Raw genomic sequence first — 14,497 nt, forward strand, 5'->3', positions numbered from 1 at the left:
GCTGCCCCGCCTGCGCCTGACCCAGGGCTCCCAGAAGGGCCCGGCCGAGTCCCAGCCGGAAGCTGAGAGTGTGGGGCAGGCACTGGGTCTCAGGGGCCGGGCCTGGACAGCCAGCAGACTGGGGGCGCCCAGGGGTCGAGGGGCTGGGCCCCTAGCTGCGCAAGGGATGTGGGTCCCACGTGGGAGGTCTAAGAGGGGAGAGGACGAGCCCGTACGGGGGCCCGAGGCCGGGCAGTGGGGTGCAGGCTAGGCTGCAGGAGCCAAGACCCAGGGGAAGACATCTAGGCCCTCAGCGGAGCCGCCGTAACAGCAGGCAGGAAGCTAAGGTCAGGGAGTAGGAGCGGGATGTGGACAAGGAGCTCTGAGCCCCAGTTCTAGCTCTGCCAGCTAACCCTCCGTGTAGCCTCGGGCAAAGCCGTGGGGGCCTGATCCCCAACTGTGGAATCGAGGGTGCCGGGGGCATCAGAGCAGACGTGTCTGAACTTGCCTCCAGCTGGGGCCAACAAGCCCCCCGAGCTGGAGGGGGTGGGGGGGAGTGTGCGGCAGAGACAGGAGGGCCTGTGTGTGTTGGCCACAGGCGGCCCCCTGAAGGCTCAGAGAAACCGTCTAGAAGAGTCTGGATGTGCAGGAGGGCACGGGGAAGGAGCCTAGAGAAGCGGCGTGTGTCTGTGTGGATGGCGTCTTGCTGACTCGGGCTGCTGTGGCCCCGCATCCGTGGCTCTGGCCTGCGCCCTCCCGGTGGGGGGCTGGGGGCCGGGCCCTGCCTCGCCAGTGCCGGCGGCCGGGCCGGTGGGAGGGCGGCGCGCAGGGCACATACCGTGAAGATGTTGGAGCGCCGCTTGGACTGCTTGCGGACGGGTGTGGGGGTGGAGGAGGCCGCCACGGTCTCGATGCGCAGCTCCCGCTGGCTGACGCTGGGGGTGGAGGGGACTGAGGAGGAGTAGTCGCTGAAGGCGCTGCTGCCGCCATTCGTGGCCTGAGGACAGAGAGGGCTGCTGAGGGCTGCTGAGGGGGAGCGGGCCCGGGGCCGGGTGGCAGGCGGGAGCTGGGGGCCCCTGTGGTGGGGGGACCTGGCCTGGGGCTCGCGGGGCAGGAGAGGAGGCCGGCGCGAGCCAGCCACCGCGGTCCGGGGCTGCCTGGCTAGAGTCCCCTCAGGCGTGCTTCCATGCCTGCCCGTGAGCCGAATAGGGTCAGGGTAAGTGCCAGGGGCAGGGGAGCCCTGCCTCACGGTTGGGGCGGGGGACGGTGTCGGGCATGAGGGAGCAGGTCCCCTTGGATGAGCCCCCAAGTCTGTGACACGGGCCGAAGATGTGGGAGGTCAGGGTTGGGCGCAGGGTGCCCAGGGAGGCTGAGGTCCCCTCCCGGACAGCGTGTGCGCCGGGGGCAGGGCTACGTGAGAGCCGAGGCCGAGTGTGGCCAGGAGCCGAGACTGCTCGCAGAGGAAGCAGCAGATACGGGACAGAGGGAGAACGGAAGAGAGACAGAGGGGAGCACAGGGTGGGGACAGAGAGCGCACGGCCGCAGCTGCTCCCCGGAGCCAGGAAACACGCGCGGCACAGCGAGGCCTGCTCCCTCGCTGCCCGCAAGAGGCTCGCTAAGCAGAGAACGCGTCCCACCCTGACAGCCTCCACACAAAATGTGCAAAATGCCCCCAACGGCTGCCTCTTGGCCACAGAGCCACACGGCAGGGCCCGCAGGCCATCACGCCCGACCTCTGCTGGCTGACGCGCAGAACGCTCCCAGGGAAACCCCTGCTGCCTCCCGAAGCACGAAGGAAGGGCCTCTGGAAAGGCAACCAGGCCGCCATCAGAAAGCGGGGGGCCGGGGGCCCTCGAGACTCCAGCTCTCGACAGAAAGAGAGCGGAGATGGTCAGCTGGACTGCTGAAGCCAGCGCACCTGTGCCCACGGCGGGGCTTTCTGCAGAGCAGGGGACGGACTGCAGAAGTTCCAGAAGGAAGCACCGGCCCAAATGCCGAGGGCCCAAAATTAACCAAGCAGGAAGTGGGCCGGCATCCCCAGCGGAGACACAGGAGGAACGCCAGCGGGACGTGGCTCAAAACACGGCTCACACCCCACACGGCACAAAGGCCGCTGGCCCCTAGGGGGACCCGTGCTGCCCTTGTAACTGCAGGGCCCCCTGGTGAGGAGGGAGCAGGCCTGGGAGAGCCCCTCAGTGCCCCCCAAGTATGGTTCCACGGGGAGCGGCTCCCGAGCTAGCCTCCGGGGCTCCGGGGCAAGACAGGCGGCAGCAGGGACGGGGACAAGCGGGAGGCTGTCACTCTGGGGCACAGGGGAGGCCGGGCCAGTCGTGCAGGCAACGGGGAGCTCAAGCCAGCGCTTTCACACTAATCACAAGGCGGGAGACCACACAGGGGACAAGGGGAGGGGCGGGGGGCGTGTGGGACACACAGGCAGACAGACAGGATGACGGGGGCCAAGGGAGGACGCGCGTGGGAGGCAGGGAGGCTGGCCGCACCTGGTTGATGTGCACGGCTGGGATGGAGGCGGCGGATACTGCCGAGTGGCTGGGGGAGTTGGGCAGTGACTTGCAGGGCCCGATGGCCAGCTGCTGCTTCTTCCGCAAGGCCACTACCTTCTGGGCCACTGCAGGGGACAGCAGAGTCAGTTACCCCTCTGGGGAAAAGGGAGAAGCCCAGCTTAGAGCTGCCCCCCGGGGCGCACAGCCCCACCGGCCACAGAGCCTCCTGGGCCCCTGCTCTGGACTCTGGGGGTGCCCCCCCCAAGCCCCGCGCCCGCGTTACCATCCTGGAAGACACGCTCCACGTTGAGCCCATAGGTCGCGCACGTCTCATAGTAGGTGCAGCGCTTCAAGTCCGTGGAGAGCTTGCGGGCCCTGCTGTCGTCGATAACCCGTGGGTTGGCGGCACTGATGGCGTCTGCGGGAGGTGGGAGGGGGGCCTTTACTCAGCCTGCTGAGAAGCGGTGCCACGGACGGGGACAGGCGGGCAGCGTGGGCTCCGAGGGTGCCAGCGGACCACACAGAGCGCGAGCATCCGGGCGTCCAGGCCTCGTTCCAGCTCGGCCTCCGACTGGGAGTGGAAACGAGCTAGCCGCTCCGTTTACGCATCCCCCAAGACGTGGACACGATCGTCACACAGGTGGGAGGCCCCAGCTGGGGAGGGTCCAGCACGCGGGGAGCAAGGAGGTGGTGCCCGCTCTGAGGCGACAGAGGAGGGGCTCAGAACCAAGCGATAATAGCAGGGGGCTTTCTCCCCTGGCCCCGCGGCCCCACGCACCTCCATCCCCCCACCCCCCGCCAGAACGGCCCAGCGGGCCCGCTCACCCTGCGTGCCCACCAACACCATGGGCACCTCGCTGGCGTTACGGAAGCTGCAGAGCCGCAGGAAGTAGTTGTACACCGTCTGGAAGCTGATTTCATCCTCCAGGCTGAACACGAACACCACCGCATCCACCCAGGCAGCAAACTAGGGGGACCGAGCAGAATTACTACCCGCACCCATTCTTGGGCGGGCGCCGCACCCTTCTGCACACACACAGCTTTGCCCAGGCCCAACCAGTGGCCCAGGGCCAGGGCAGGAGCATCACCTGGAGCTCAGGGGGGCCTCCTTCATCTCGGATCAGCAGCAGGTAACTCTGGCCATCCACCACAATCTCCTTCTTAAACCGACCCCCTAGGACAGAGTGCACGGTCAGGCCCCAAGCCGGGGGAAGCCCACAGCTACCGACAGAGGAGACAGGAGGGACCGGACGGCTGAGGGGCTCCAGCCCCCGGGCACAGACGACAGCCAGGAGCCAGAGGGGGCAGAGCGGCCAGCCTCACAGCCCAGGCAAGCCTGTGACGCTCACCTTCCGGGGACTCCTCCTGGACATAGGTGCCTGTCAGATAGCGGTGCACCAGGGCCGACTTCCCGCTAGACAGGTTCCCCACAATGCCCTGCGAGAGAGGAAGGAGCGAGAGCAGTGGTCAGGGGCGAGAGAGAAGACACGGGGCAGGAAAGACGGAGGACCCTCGGAAGAAGGGCCAGAAGGAAGGACCAGAAGAGAAAGCAGAACAGAAGTGGGAGGCCACAGAGAAAGGCCAAATCCAGAGAAGGCGGGGACTGGAAGCAGGGGAAGCAACGCCCGGACCCATCGCACTGGCCTGTGCCCACCCCGTCCCAGGGCGGCCTGGGGCCCCCCCAGATCTCACTCACCACTTTAAGCTCCGGAACCGAGCGGCTCAGGGTCCACTCCTGGCTGTTCACAAAGGAGTCTGCAGGAGAGAAGGCCCCCCATCAGGACTGGGGAGGCACGCACACCTGGACCGCCCACCGCCAGCTGTCTCCTACACTGCCCCTCCCTGGGCCAAGGCCAGAACACAGCACGGTCCCAATGGGACCCCAACCTTCACCCGGTTCTCTAAAGAGCAGTGGGAAAATCCTTCCAGAGACGATGGAGCACCGATGCTCCTCAGGGAGGACTCTGAGAGGCGTGGGCCCAGCCCTCCCAGCTGGGACCTGGGTCCCTCCTCTCCCTTCCGATCCGACACGGTGAGCGATTCCCACCCTGAGCCACACCTGGGCCTGGCCCAACCAGAGCCCCAGACCCCAGGCGAGAGGCCTCGCCAGGGGTTCTCGGCTCAGACCCAAGCTGGGCTGGGCACCTGGCAGCTGGGCAGGGGGGCCAGCCTCCCGCAGCAGCGAGTAGGAACAGCTCACCCTTGAAGGGTGGGGCCACCCACCACATTCCTAGGCGGGGGTGAAGAGGGAGGAGCCCTCACCTGGCCTTGTTCTGTGAGGGCAGGGTGAATGGGGAGCTATCTATCCTCCCCCGACTGGCCCTCCTCCCCAGACTCCTCCTCGGTGGGAGGCCACCACTTTCTTTCCCAGACAGCCGCCTCCTGGGCTTGCCCGCATTCAGGTCCAGGCCCTTCTCTTCTCTACCCTGCCTCTGGCGGTGTCCTGGGGAAGGGAAGCCTCCAGCTCCCCAGAGCTCCCTGCAGCCCCTCAGCCAGACCCCTTTTCTTTCCTCTTTGCATTGTAATGGACATCCACCAGCCAGCTCCGGGGGGCCCTGACCCGCGCCAGCCTCTCTGCCCGCTTCCCCTCCCCCGGCTGTCTCAAAGAGTAGCCACCACCATCGATCGGGTCCACAGGCAGTCCCTCTGCTTTCGGGCAGAGGCAGCTAGAGGTGAGGACTCAAGCCCACCTGGAAGCCAGAACACGTGCGCTCTCCCCCTGCCCGGCCCCGGTGCCACCCGTGCCAGCAGGCAGGAAGCGGCCCTTCCGTGCTGGTCTTACATTCCACCATGCCAAGGGCCAGAGGCAGCACCCGATGGCAGGGGACCCAGACTGGACGCACCTGCAAGTCCTCCCCGGCCACAGCCACCTTCTGGGACCCATGAGCCACCCAGAGCGCACCGGGTCGCCGGTCTCCCGTGGTCCCCGCCCGCAAGGCACACCCACCTCTCCCAGGCGGGCTCGGTACGTTCTCACACCCGCGCTCAACAAGGGCCTCCAACCGGAGAGGGCTTCCCCGGCCGGGCTCCGCGCCTTACCGCTCTGAGCGCCCAGGAGCCCGGGGGCCGCGGCGGCGCGGCGGCTCCACAGCGGCTCGGCGGGCGCGGGCTCCCTCCGGCGGAAGCGGCTGGTGAGGAGTCTCCAGAGGCCGGCGGCGGTGCGGGGCCGGCCGGGCTCGGGCGCGGCGGCGCGCGGGGCCTCGGCGCCCAGCAGCAGGTCGCGGCGGCTGGGGAAGGCGCCCAGGGAGCCGGCGTCGCCGTCGCTGCGGGTGCGCGCCCGGGGCAGCAGCCCGGACTCGGCGCTCCGGATCTCCTGGCCGCGGCGCAGGCGGAAGCTGAAGCTCTTCCTCAGCGCGGACAGGCCGCGCCGGGGACTCGGGGTGCCCCCGCCGCCGCCGCCGCGCAGCACCTGCCAGCGCTGGCTGCTCCACAGCGAGGCGCCCCGCAAGAAGCCCGCGCTCCCCGCGCGGCCCAGCCCCGCGCCCGCGCCCTCGGCCGCCGCCAGCTCCAGACGGTTCACCTCCAGGAACGTCATGCTGGTGGGCCTGGGCCGTGGCGTCTGGGCCCCCCGCGTGCGGCTGCGCCGGGCCGGCGCGGGGCTGGGCGCGGGGCTGGGCGCGGCCGAGCCGGGGAGCCCCGAGGGCGCGGGCCCGGGAGCCGGCGGGGGGCCGTCGGCGGGGCCGCGACGGCCCAGGCGCGGGCGCAGGAGGCCGAGCAGCAGGCTGCGGGCGCCGGAGGGCGGGGGCCCCGGGCCGCCCGAGCAGACGCTCCGCGGCCGCGCCGGCTGTTCTCGCGCGGCGCTCAGGGCGGCCTGCAGGGCAGCGGCGGCGCGGCCGGCCGGGGCGCCGTGCAGGTCGAGCGAGTCGCAGACGCTGAGGGCGCGGCGGCAGACGGCGGGCCGCTCCCGGCTGCAGCTGTCCCCCGGCGGCCAGCCCCGCTCCATGCTCAGGGCCCGGGGGCGAGGGCCAGGCCCATGGCGAGGGGCGCGGGGCGGGGCCCGGGCCGGGGCCGCGGCCGGGGCGCACGGACCTCCGGCCTCTGGGCACCTGGTGTCGGGCCCACGGAGTCCCTCAACGCTTCCACCTCGCAGCCGGCAAGCCCAGACCTGGAGAGGCCAGGAGCCGGCCCAGCAAGGAGAGGCGGCAAGCCTGGCCTGGAACACCCTGGAACGGCGGCGGGTGGCAGGGGAGTCAGCCTGCTGGGGCAGCCCCCGGAGCCCTCAGAAAACAGGAAATTCCAGCCCAGGGCTCCTCCTCGGATTGGGGCAAGTAGGTGAGGAGCTGTCATTAGCAGCCGGCCAAATAAATAACAGTCCTGAACACCACACACCGGGCCCTGTTTTGAATAGAAGTGGGCCACTTGCTCTTGCTCTAAAGGACCAAACAGGTGTTAACACCACAGGGCTGGCATTGCAGTAAACTTAAGTTAGGAGTTAGGAAGCAAGTCATATGCCCTCTCTGACCCTCAGTCTCCTTGTCTGTAAAATGGGGGGCCTTAGTTTCTGGCTGAGACACTCTGAGGTTGGGAAGCTCCAGAAGAGAGTTGCGGGATGCTGCGGGCAGCTCTTCTGTTAATGGCCGAGGTCATCTTCTCCCTTGGAGACGATAAAATTATCTGGATTCAGTGAAGTGTCCTGCCTAAGGGCAGTGGAAAGTCAAAAGGTAACCTTCAGTCCTGGACTACACAGTTCTGGGAGAGTGACTCACTTTTGTGTCCCAGAGTCTCCAGTCTCCTGCTCCCTGGGTCTCCCCTCCTGTTCAGAGGCGGTCTGGAGGTCGGCTGGCCAAGGCGAAGTGCTTGCCCTCAGTGCTGGCCAGAGCCCGATCACCCTCTCCGAGCACAGACACCTCTTCACTGAGTGTGGGCTGCACCAGAGGCTCATGCAGGGCTCACCCCAGGAAGGGGGCAGGAAGCTGGAGCTGCCCCGCTGTGCTTTCCACTGCATTTTAAACATCAGTCCTGTCCGAGGCCCTGCAGATGAGCTAGTCGACCATGGTCCTGAAGACCATGGGCGCACTGAGAGACGGACTGAGAAACGAGTTCAGGTCGTGGCAAGGATGGGAGGGCCTACATGGGCTTCAAAGAAACACTACTCCCCAACTTCCTCCACCCCCCCACTCTGCCCCCACCAGCCCAATTCCCAGTGTCCATCTCAGCCTCAGAATTCCACCCTTCTGGGTAGAAGCAAACTACAAGATAAAAGTGGCACATTCCTGAGGGGGCTGGGGTGAGGGAATGCCTGAGGAAGGCAGGGCCTCTCCATCCTAGGTGCTCCGAAGAGCCCAGAGCTGGAAACTTTCAAGTCCCGGGCTGGATCTCCCAGGCCTGGAGAGCCCCTGGGGGTGGTTTCGTATTTTCCTGGGACTACTTATTAACAGTGATGAGGATGGCTTCTCCCTCCCCAGGATGCGTTTTCCCCACCTAATAGACGGTTCCACGGACGAGCCTTTCCCAGGATCCTTCAGGTGTGGGGACGAGAACACAGCCCTGGAGTCCTGCATCAGTTCCCCACGTTTAAGTCTCCCACACTCCATCTCCCTATCTGCCTATCTGTCTGTCTGCACTCTTTCTCACAGACACACAGGAAATTACCTCCCCCCCCCCCAGAAGAACAGGGCTGCTCATTACGAACCCTCCCCACCCCAAACCAAGTGCAGGACAGCAGCTCTGTCCGGGGACGGAGGAGGGACAGGGACAAGGTGCCCAGCTGGGGACAGGCTGCTTCAGAACTCTGCTGGCTGTCTCAGCAGGAGAAGACCCCGATGGCCTACAAGGGGCAGAGGCCCCCAGATACACTCATATCTACTGTGGGAAGACAGGCGCCGGTGCCTCGTCCCCAAGACAGAAGAACATTTTACGTTCTCCGAGGCCATACCATTTCCCGGTGGCTCCCATGGCACCTGCGGAATCTAGTCCAGGCCAAGTGCTCAGTCTGGGTCAGTTCCCAAACCGGCAACAGCTTCCACTTCCTCCCCTGGCTGCCTCCCTCCTTCCCAGAAGCCTTTCCTGACCCACAGAAGCTAGCCAGAGAAGGACACCTACTGACACAGAAATATCCCCGGGGCCATCGGCCCGTGGAGGACCTTAGGGAGAAGAGCGCAGGCCCAAATCTCTCTCCCTCGTTGGCCTGTCTGCACGAGGTCTCTGTGTTCCGCCTGACAAGATTCTGCTCCAGAGAGCTCCACTCAACAGGGCCCGAAAGAAGTTAGGGCCATCCTAAAAAGCTTCAAGCTGGGATGCTGTAAACAGGACAGAAATTCCACGAGGCTAGCCCTCGCGGGAGTTCTCGGCCTGCTAAGGTCCTCAGACACACCAGGCCAGCCCTGCTGGTGAGGGCTGAGAGGCTCCACGGCCATTTCGGGGGGAATTAGGAATACAGTGTCCCGTGATGCCCCGCAGTGTGCTCTCTGCGGGAGGACGGGGACGGACCCCCCTGGGAGCAAGAGTACAGAAAAGGAGCTGGGAAGTCGGAAAAGAGCAAGAGCCGACTCTGGAGGTGTCCAGGGCCGGGTGGATTGGACCCACTGCGGGGACGGGCCCGGGCCTGGGGGCGGCAAGGGGACATGACTGACCCCGACTACCATGCAGCCGGGAAGGGAAAGACGTCTGTGAAGCTGTGCCAGGGGGGGCACGGAAACCAAGCACTGTTTGTGAGCGAAGGGTGGCCCCCAGCCCCCACACCCCACACGACCTGGGACCTAGTCTCCGCTCAAATATTTGCCGGGGGTGACCCGCTGATAAGTGCTGAGGCGTGCCTGGCTGAGGCCACGTGCACCGCCCAGAGCCGGTGCACGTCCTTCCCCGCAGCAGGGAGGGAGGCCGGAGGGCACACGTGGTGGTGTGGAGGGAGACCTGGGCTCCTTCCCGCCGCTCCCAGGGGTCCCAGAGCCTCACAGGCCCTGCAAAGGCCGCCGGGCTCTCCGTGCCCACAAGGTGGCAGCAAAGCATCTTCTTCCTGAGGCCGAGGCGGGGAGGGAGGCGGGGAGGGAGGCGGGAGCAAGGTGGTGGGAAGGGGGGCGGGACAGAGAGCCGGCGCCGGGGCAGGTGGCCAGGGCCACACCCAGGGCTGCCAGAGGCGGGGTGGCCTCCCGCAAGCTCCGTGCGTGGGCTCTGCACTGGCCTCAGGGTGGGGGACTGGGGAGTCCGCGGAGGTGGGGGGGGCACTCTAGGCTGCCGCCCCTCCCCCGCTCCCCCTCCCACTGTAATGGGGGCTGGAGACAGCACCGCCCACGAGACCACGGCAGCAGTTCTCCCTCTGGGGAGGGAGGCCGACTTCTAAGAGATGGTCCCTGGCTGGGACGGTCAGCTAAGGAGATAAATCACAGGCACAATGGTCTAGCAAAGAGCCCCAGTAGAGAGGCGGGGGGTGCTCTGGAGTGGAGAGAACCAGGTTCAAAGTCAGCCTCTGGCACCTGCTAGCTGTGTGTCCGTCTACAGCCACTTTAACCTCACTGGGTCTCGGGGTTTAGCAAACCAGAAATCATCTCACCTTGCCCCTGAAGTTGCTACAAAAACCAGCGCCGTGACTGTGGAGGGCCCAACACCGAGCCTGGCACAAAGCGGAGGAACAGGAAAAGGAGCCGTTACCGGGGGACAGAGGGAGCAGTGACTCCTGTGAGATGCTGGAACAAATGAAACCAGCTTTCTTCAAGTCAGAAGCCTAGTGGGACATGCCGGCAGTCACACAGCAGCCCGGGGCTGGCCACTGCCAGTCCGCGTCTCTCCACCCCAAGACCGTGCTGGCAGACCTCGGACACCCCTGGGACCCCTTAGATCACGTCCTTCTCTGAAAATCTGCTGAAAGCTGTTCCAGACACAGTTGTGCCCCCCCCCCCATTTGTATTTTGAAGTCTTAACCCCCAGTCCTTTAGAAGGCGACTTTATTTGGAAATAGGGCGTTTGCTGAGATGAGGTCACGTCAGAGTAGGGTGGGTCCCTATTCCCCTATGACTGCTGCCCCCCTTTTAAAAAATTTTATTTATTTGACAGAGAAAGAGAGCATGCACAGCAGGGAGCCCCGATGTGGGGCTCCATCCCAGGACCCTGGCACCATGACCTGAGCCGAAGGCAGACGCTTCATGACTGAGCCACCCAGGCGCCCCTATGACTGCTGTCCTTATAGAAAGGGGCAATCTAGACAGACAGACCATGATGGAGAGCGCGACGGAGGAAGACGGTGGTCCACAAGCCGAGGAGAGAGGCCTTCGCAGGAAAGGCGGCCGGGCCAGCCCACTCCTACCTGACTTGTGGCCTCCAGACCTGGAGAGAATGAGCGCTGCCCGGGAGCAGGGGGCGCAAGAGGGTGGGCTCCAGGGGCCAGGCAGGTGTGGCTGCACAGAAGCGGCCTGGTCCCCGTGCCCTTCCAGGACTGCTCAGGGGACCTGGGAATTCCGCCCCCATCTCCCAAGGTCGGGGCACCAGAGAGCCCTCCTGTGGTTCCATCCCGTCCTCCCTGTGGAGAAGCTGAGAGGACCAAAGGGGCAAGCAGGGGTGGGGGACAAAGGGGGGAAACCAAGAGCGCCCTCTTCTGGGCAGTCCCCCAACCTGGAAACAGCCTTCTAGCACCCTCGCTGCTCCACACCTGGCCACAAGCTCTGTGCGAGGCTCAGGACTTCTGAACGGCCTCCTGAGCTCGTTCTCCCGTGGCACATCCTAAACCCCGAAGGGGGACCCAGACAGACACAGCTCCCTGCTCAGACCGAGGACCAGGAGCAAGGGTCCTATGCACGCGCCAAGGAGAGTCGGCTTTTCACCAGCGTCCACACTCCTCTGACCTGCAGGGCCGGGGTGGGCACTTACCACGCTGCCTCGCTCGGGGCAGGATTCCAGACTCCGAATGTACCACACTGTGCATGCTCCCTAAAGGCTACCTGCCTTTCCATCCCAGTTCTGACATATATCCTACATTTCATGTGTCTTTAAAAGTGTTCTCTTAAAAAAAAAAAAATTGTTTTTAGATTTTTAAAAAAACTGTTCTCTTCCTTCGAAACTGAGCCAAGAAGAGGGGATGGTGCCCGGGTGGCTCAGTCGGTAAGCGTCTGCCTTCTGCTCAGGTCATGATCCCAGGGTTCTGGGATCGAGCCCCGCATCAGGCTCCCTGCTCAGCAGGGAACCTGCTTCTCCCTCTCCTACTCCCTCTGCGTGTGTTCCCTTCCTCACTGTGTCTCTGTCAGATAAATTATAAAATCCTTAAAAAAAAAAAAAAAAAAAAAACTGAACCAAGGTCCAGGGTAAGTCCCATGAGCTAAAAATCTGCTTCTTCCTGTCCCATGGCTCCCAAAGGCAGTATGGTCGCTTGTCTGCTTTCACCTTATTTTTCCAAAAGTAAGACATCTTAATAAAGAAAAGGGGCACCAGGGTGGTGCTATTCACCAACTCTCAGTTTCAGCTCAGCTCTTGGGGTTGTGGAATCAAGCCCCCAATGAGCCCCGTGTGGGGCCCCGTGCACGGCCAGGAGTCTGCCTAAAGACTCTTTCCGTCTGCACACCCCCCCCACTCCCACAATCTCTCCATAAATAAATCCTTTTTTTAAATTTTAAGTATTTTATTTATTTATTTGACAGAGAGAGAGAGACAGCAAGAGAGGGAACACAAGCAGGGGGAGTGGGAGAAGGAGAAGCAGGCTTCCCGCTGAGCAGGGAGCCAGATGCGGGGCTCGATCCCAGGACCCTGGAATCATGACCTGAACCAAAGGTAGAGTCTTAACCGACTGAGCCATCCAGATGTCCCCATAAATAAATCCTTAAATAAATAAATAAAAAGAAAGATTCCATAAAGTATAATAATCTCGCTAACTCTGCTCCGCGACAGAGGAGCTCTGGAAAGCGAGAGAAGTGGCGCCCAGTGGCTGAGAGCCGGGGACGCGGAGGCAAGCGCAGAGCCCCAGGAAAGCGGGATGAGGGCCAGTATGTGCTACAGCGGAGGGAAATAAAAAAGACTTGGGTAATTTGAGAGTCCAGTGAACAGAACAGACCAGAGAGTGTCTGAAGTCCCTTACAGATTTTCCAAGCACAGCGGCTAACTACTTCCTCAGGCTCTGCGCCATTGCCAAGGCCATACCTGCCACTCCTGGGGCTGGGGGGCTGCGGAGCTGGGGGCAGGGGGTCCCGCAAGCGCTCCGCGTCGAAGGAAGCCAAAGGCCTCTCTGGCAGGGCCTGGACACAGAGGCCGCCTCCCTCTACCTCTGCCAGCTCAGCGGCTCTGGTCCCGACAGTCAGCCCATGCTCGCTGGCATCACGAAGCCCTGGGGGGCTCCCATGCCCTGCAGCCCCCCTCCCCCGGATCCCCAGTTCATCTTGTCTCTGCTGTAGAAGCTGATGTCTAATCTGCTCTCGCTCCTCTGGGGCCTGGGCTCCGGGGCACACACAGGCCATCCCTGAGGACAGCACAGCCACCTCTGGTGCCCTGTACAAGCAAGGCAGCAGAACACAGGACACTGCCAATCCCCTGGTAGTGAGAGCCACTCACTGGTGCAATCAGCCACACTCAACACCTGATACACTGTGACCCATTTACTTCTGACGATAACGCTCCGAGAAAGTTAGGTAACTTCCCCCAAGATACAGATGTGAAAACTGAGGCACAGAGGCCAAAAAGCCTAAGGTCACCAGCTAGTAAGTGGCTGCAGATGGCTTCCGAACCCAAGCTGGCTGCCCTGAGCTCCTGGGCCTCCCTGGCCCGGCAAGATCTCTGAGGACACAGGCTCACCTGGGCCCAGAGCTTCTCCTGCAGGGAGCCCCAACCTGTCTTCCTTTCTGGGTACGCGCACTGGCAAAGACCAGCCAAAAAGGGGGTGTCCAAAAAGACACCCCCCGCGTTTCCTCCTTCCCTACCTCCCAAACTCCTGGCCCTGTCCTGCCCCCCGAGTAAGAGAAGCTGATGCAGCATCTTCAGCAACCCGTCCCGGGGTGCCTGTGAACATGACACTTAGGAAGGAGAAAACCAGCTCAAATGATTACTTCTGACCAAAAAAGGGGGCTATCAGGGGTTGATGCGCCCTTGGCACGCCTCGCTTTCATGCCGTGTAGACACAGCCACAAAGAGGCTGGGCCAGCAGGTCGGGGGGAAGGGAGTCAGTGAGAAACCCCGCTCCTGAGTTGAAGATGCTTCCCTTCGCTGGGGGACCATGAGCTTTCTGAGCCAAACGACCACTGTCCTCCCCACCTGCCCAGAGTCCACCCACACCCGGTAGCAGGGTCTGAGTGCTGTGCCAGGCCACATGCAGAAGGGACACGGGGCCCCTCTGTGCGCCCTCCTTACACCCCCTGGTGCCCAAAGGCTCTGCTTACCCACATCCCCATTCCCTCTGGAGCCTGAGACCTCAGCTCTCCAAGCCCCCCACCCTCATGGCCACGCTGAGCCTGTGCAATGCGGGTCTGGGCAGCTGGGGAAGCCGATCAGCTGTGGAAGTCTGCGTGAGGCAGGGGATGAGCCAGGAGACAGTTCGAGGCTTGTCAGATTTAGAGGACAGGAGAGGGGCGCCTGGGAGGCTCAGTCAGTGAAGTGGCTGCCTTGGGCTTCAGTCATGATCTCAGGGTCCTGGGATCGAGCCCCGCATCGGGCTCCCTGCTCAGCCAGACCTCTACTTGTCCCTCTCCCTCTGTGCATTCGCTCTCTTTCTCTCTGTCTCTAATAAAAAATAAATAAATAAAATCTAAAAAAAAAAATAAGGCACAGGAGAAAGAAGATCAGTAAGTTCAACTACATAAACATAAAAAAATCCAGAACAATTAAAAATGACAAGAACCCTAAGAAAAATAGAATTAAAGGGACTTAAGGGGCGTCTGCCTCTGCTCGGGTCATGATCTCACAGTCCTGAGATGCAGCCCCACCTTGGGCTCCCTGCCCAGCCAGGAGCCTGCTTCCCCTACCCCCCTGCCACTCCCCCAGCTTGTGATCTCTCTCTCCCTCAAAGAAATAAATAAAATCCTTAAAAAAAAAAGAAAGAAAGAAAGAAAGGAAACTGACACCTGTAGGGAGGGCAGGAAAAGGTAGCTAGGTCAGTGGATTAGTATCAC

General features: G+C 63.1%; 1 protein-coding gene across 8 annotated transcripts in view; it reads right to left on the reverse strand.

The window, feature by feature from the left end:
* The window catches only part of AGAP3 (ArfGAP with GTPase domain, ankyrin repeat and PH domain 3), a 52,118-nt gene that overhangs the window by 21,801 nt on the left and 15,820 nt on the right, over nt 1-14,497 (reverse strand). For 3 of the 8 annotated variants that reach the window (XM_032303873.1, XM_032303875.1, XM_032303877.1), the window contains exons 2-8: nt 4,177-4,235; nt 3,830-3,917; nt 3,569-3,654; nt 3,306-3,447; nt 2,764-2,898; nt 2,478-2,605; nt 818-976 (exon numbers count right to left, since the gene is read on the reverse strand). In XM_032303873.1, coding sequence (XP_032159764.1) covers nt 818-976; nt 2,478-2,605; nt 2,764-2,898; nt 3,306-3,447; nt 3,569-3,654; nt 3,830-3,917; nt 4,177-4,235 — 797 coding nt within the window. Of the gene's footprint in view, nt 1-817; nt 977-2,477; nt 2,606-2,763; nt 2,899-3,305; nt 3,448-3,568; nt 3,655-3,829; nt 3,918-4,176; nt 4,236-5,519; nt 7,075-7,186; nt 7,553-14,497 lie in introns of those variants that run through there. The other 5 variants (XM_032303872.1, XM_032303871.1, XM_032303870.1 and 2 more) reach the window with 4 other exon arrangements.

The sequence above is a fragment of the Mustela erminea genome, chromosome 11 (assembly GCF_009829155.1).
Source record: "Mustela erminea isolate mMusErm1 chromosome 11, mMusErm1.Pri, whole genome shotgun sequence".
Taxonomy (NCBI): Eukaryota; Metazoa; Chordata; class Mammalia; order Carnivora; family Mustelidae; genus Mustela; species Mustela erminea.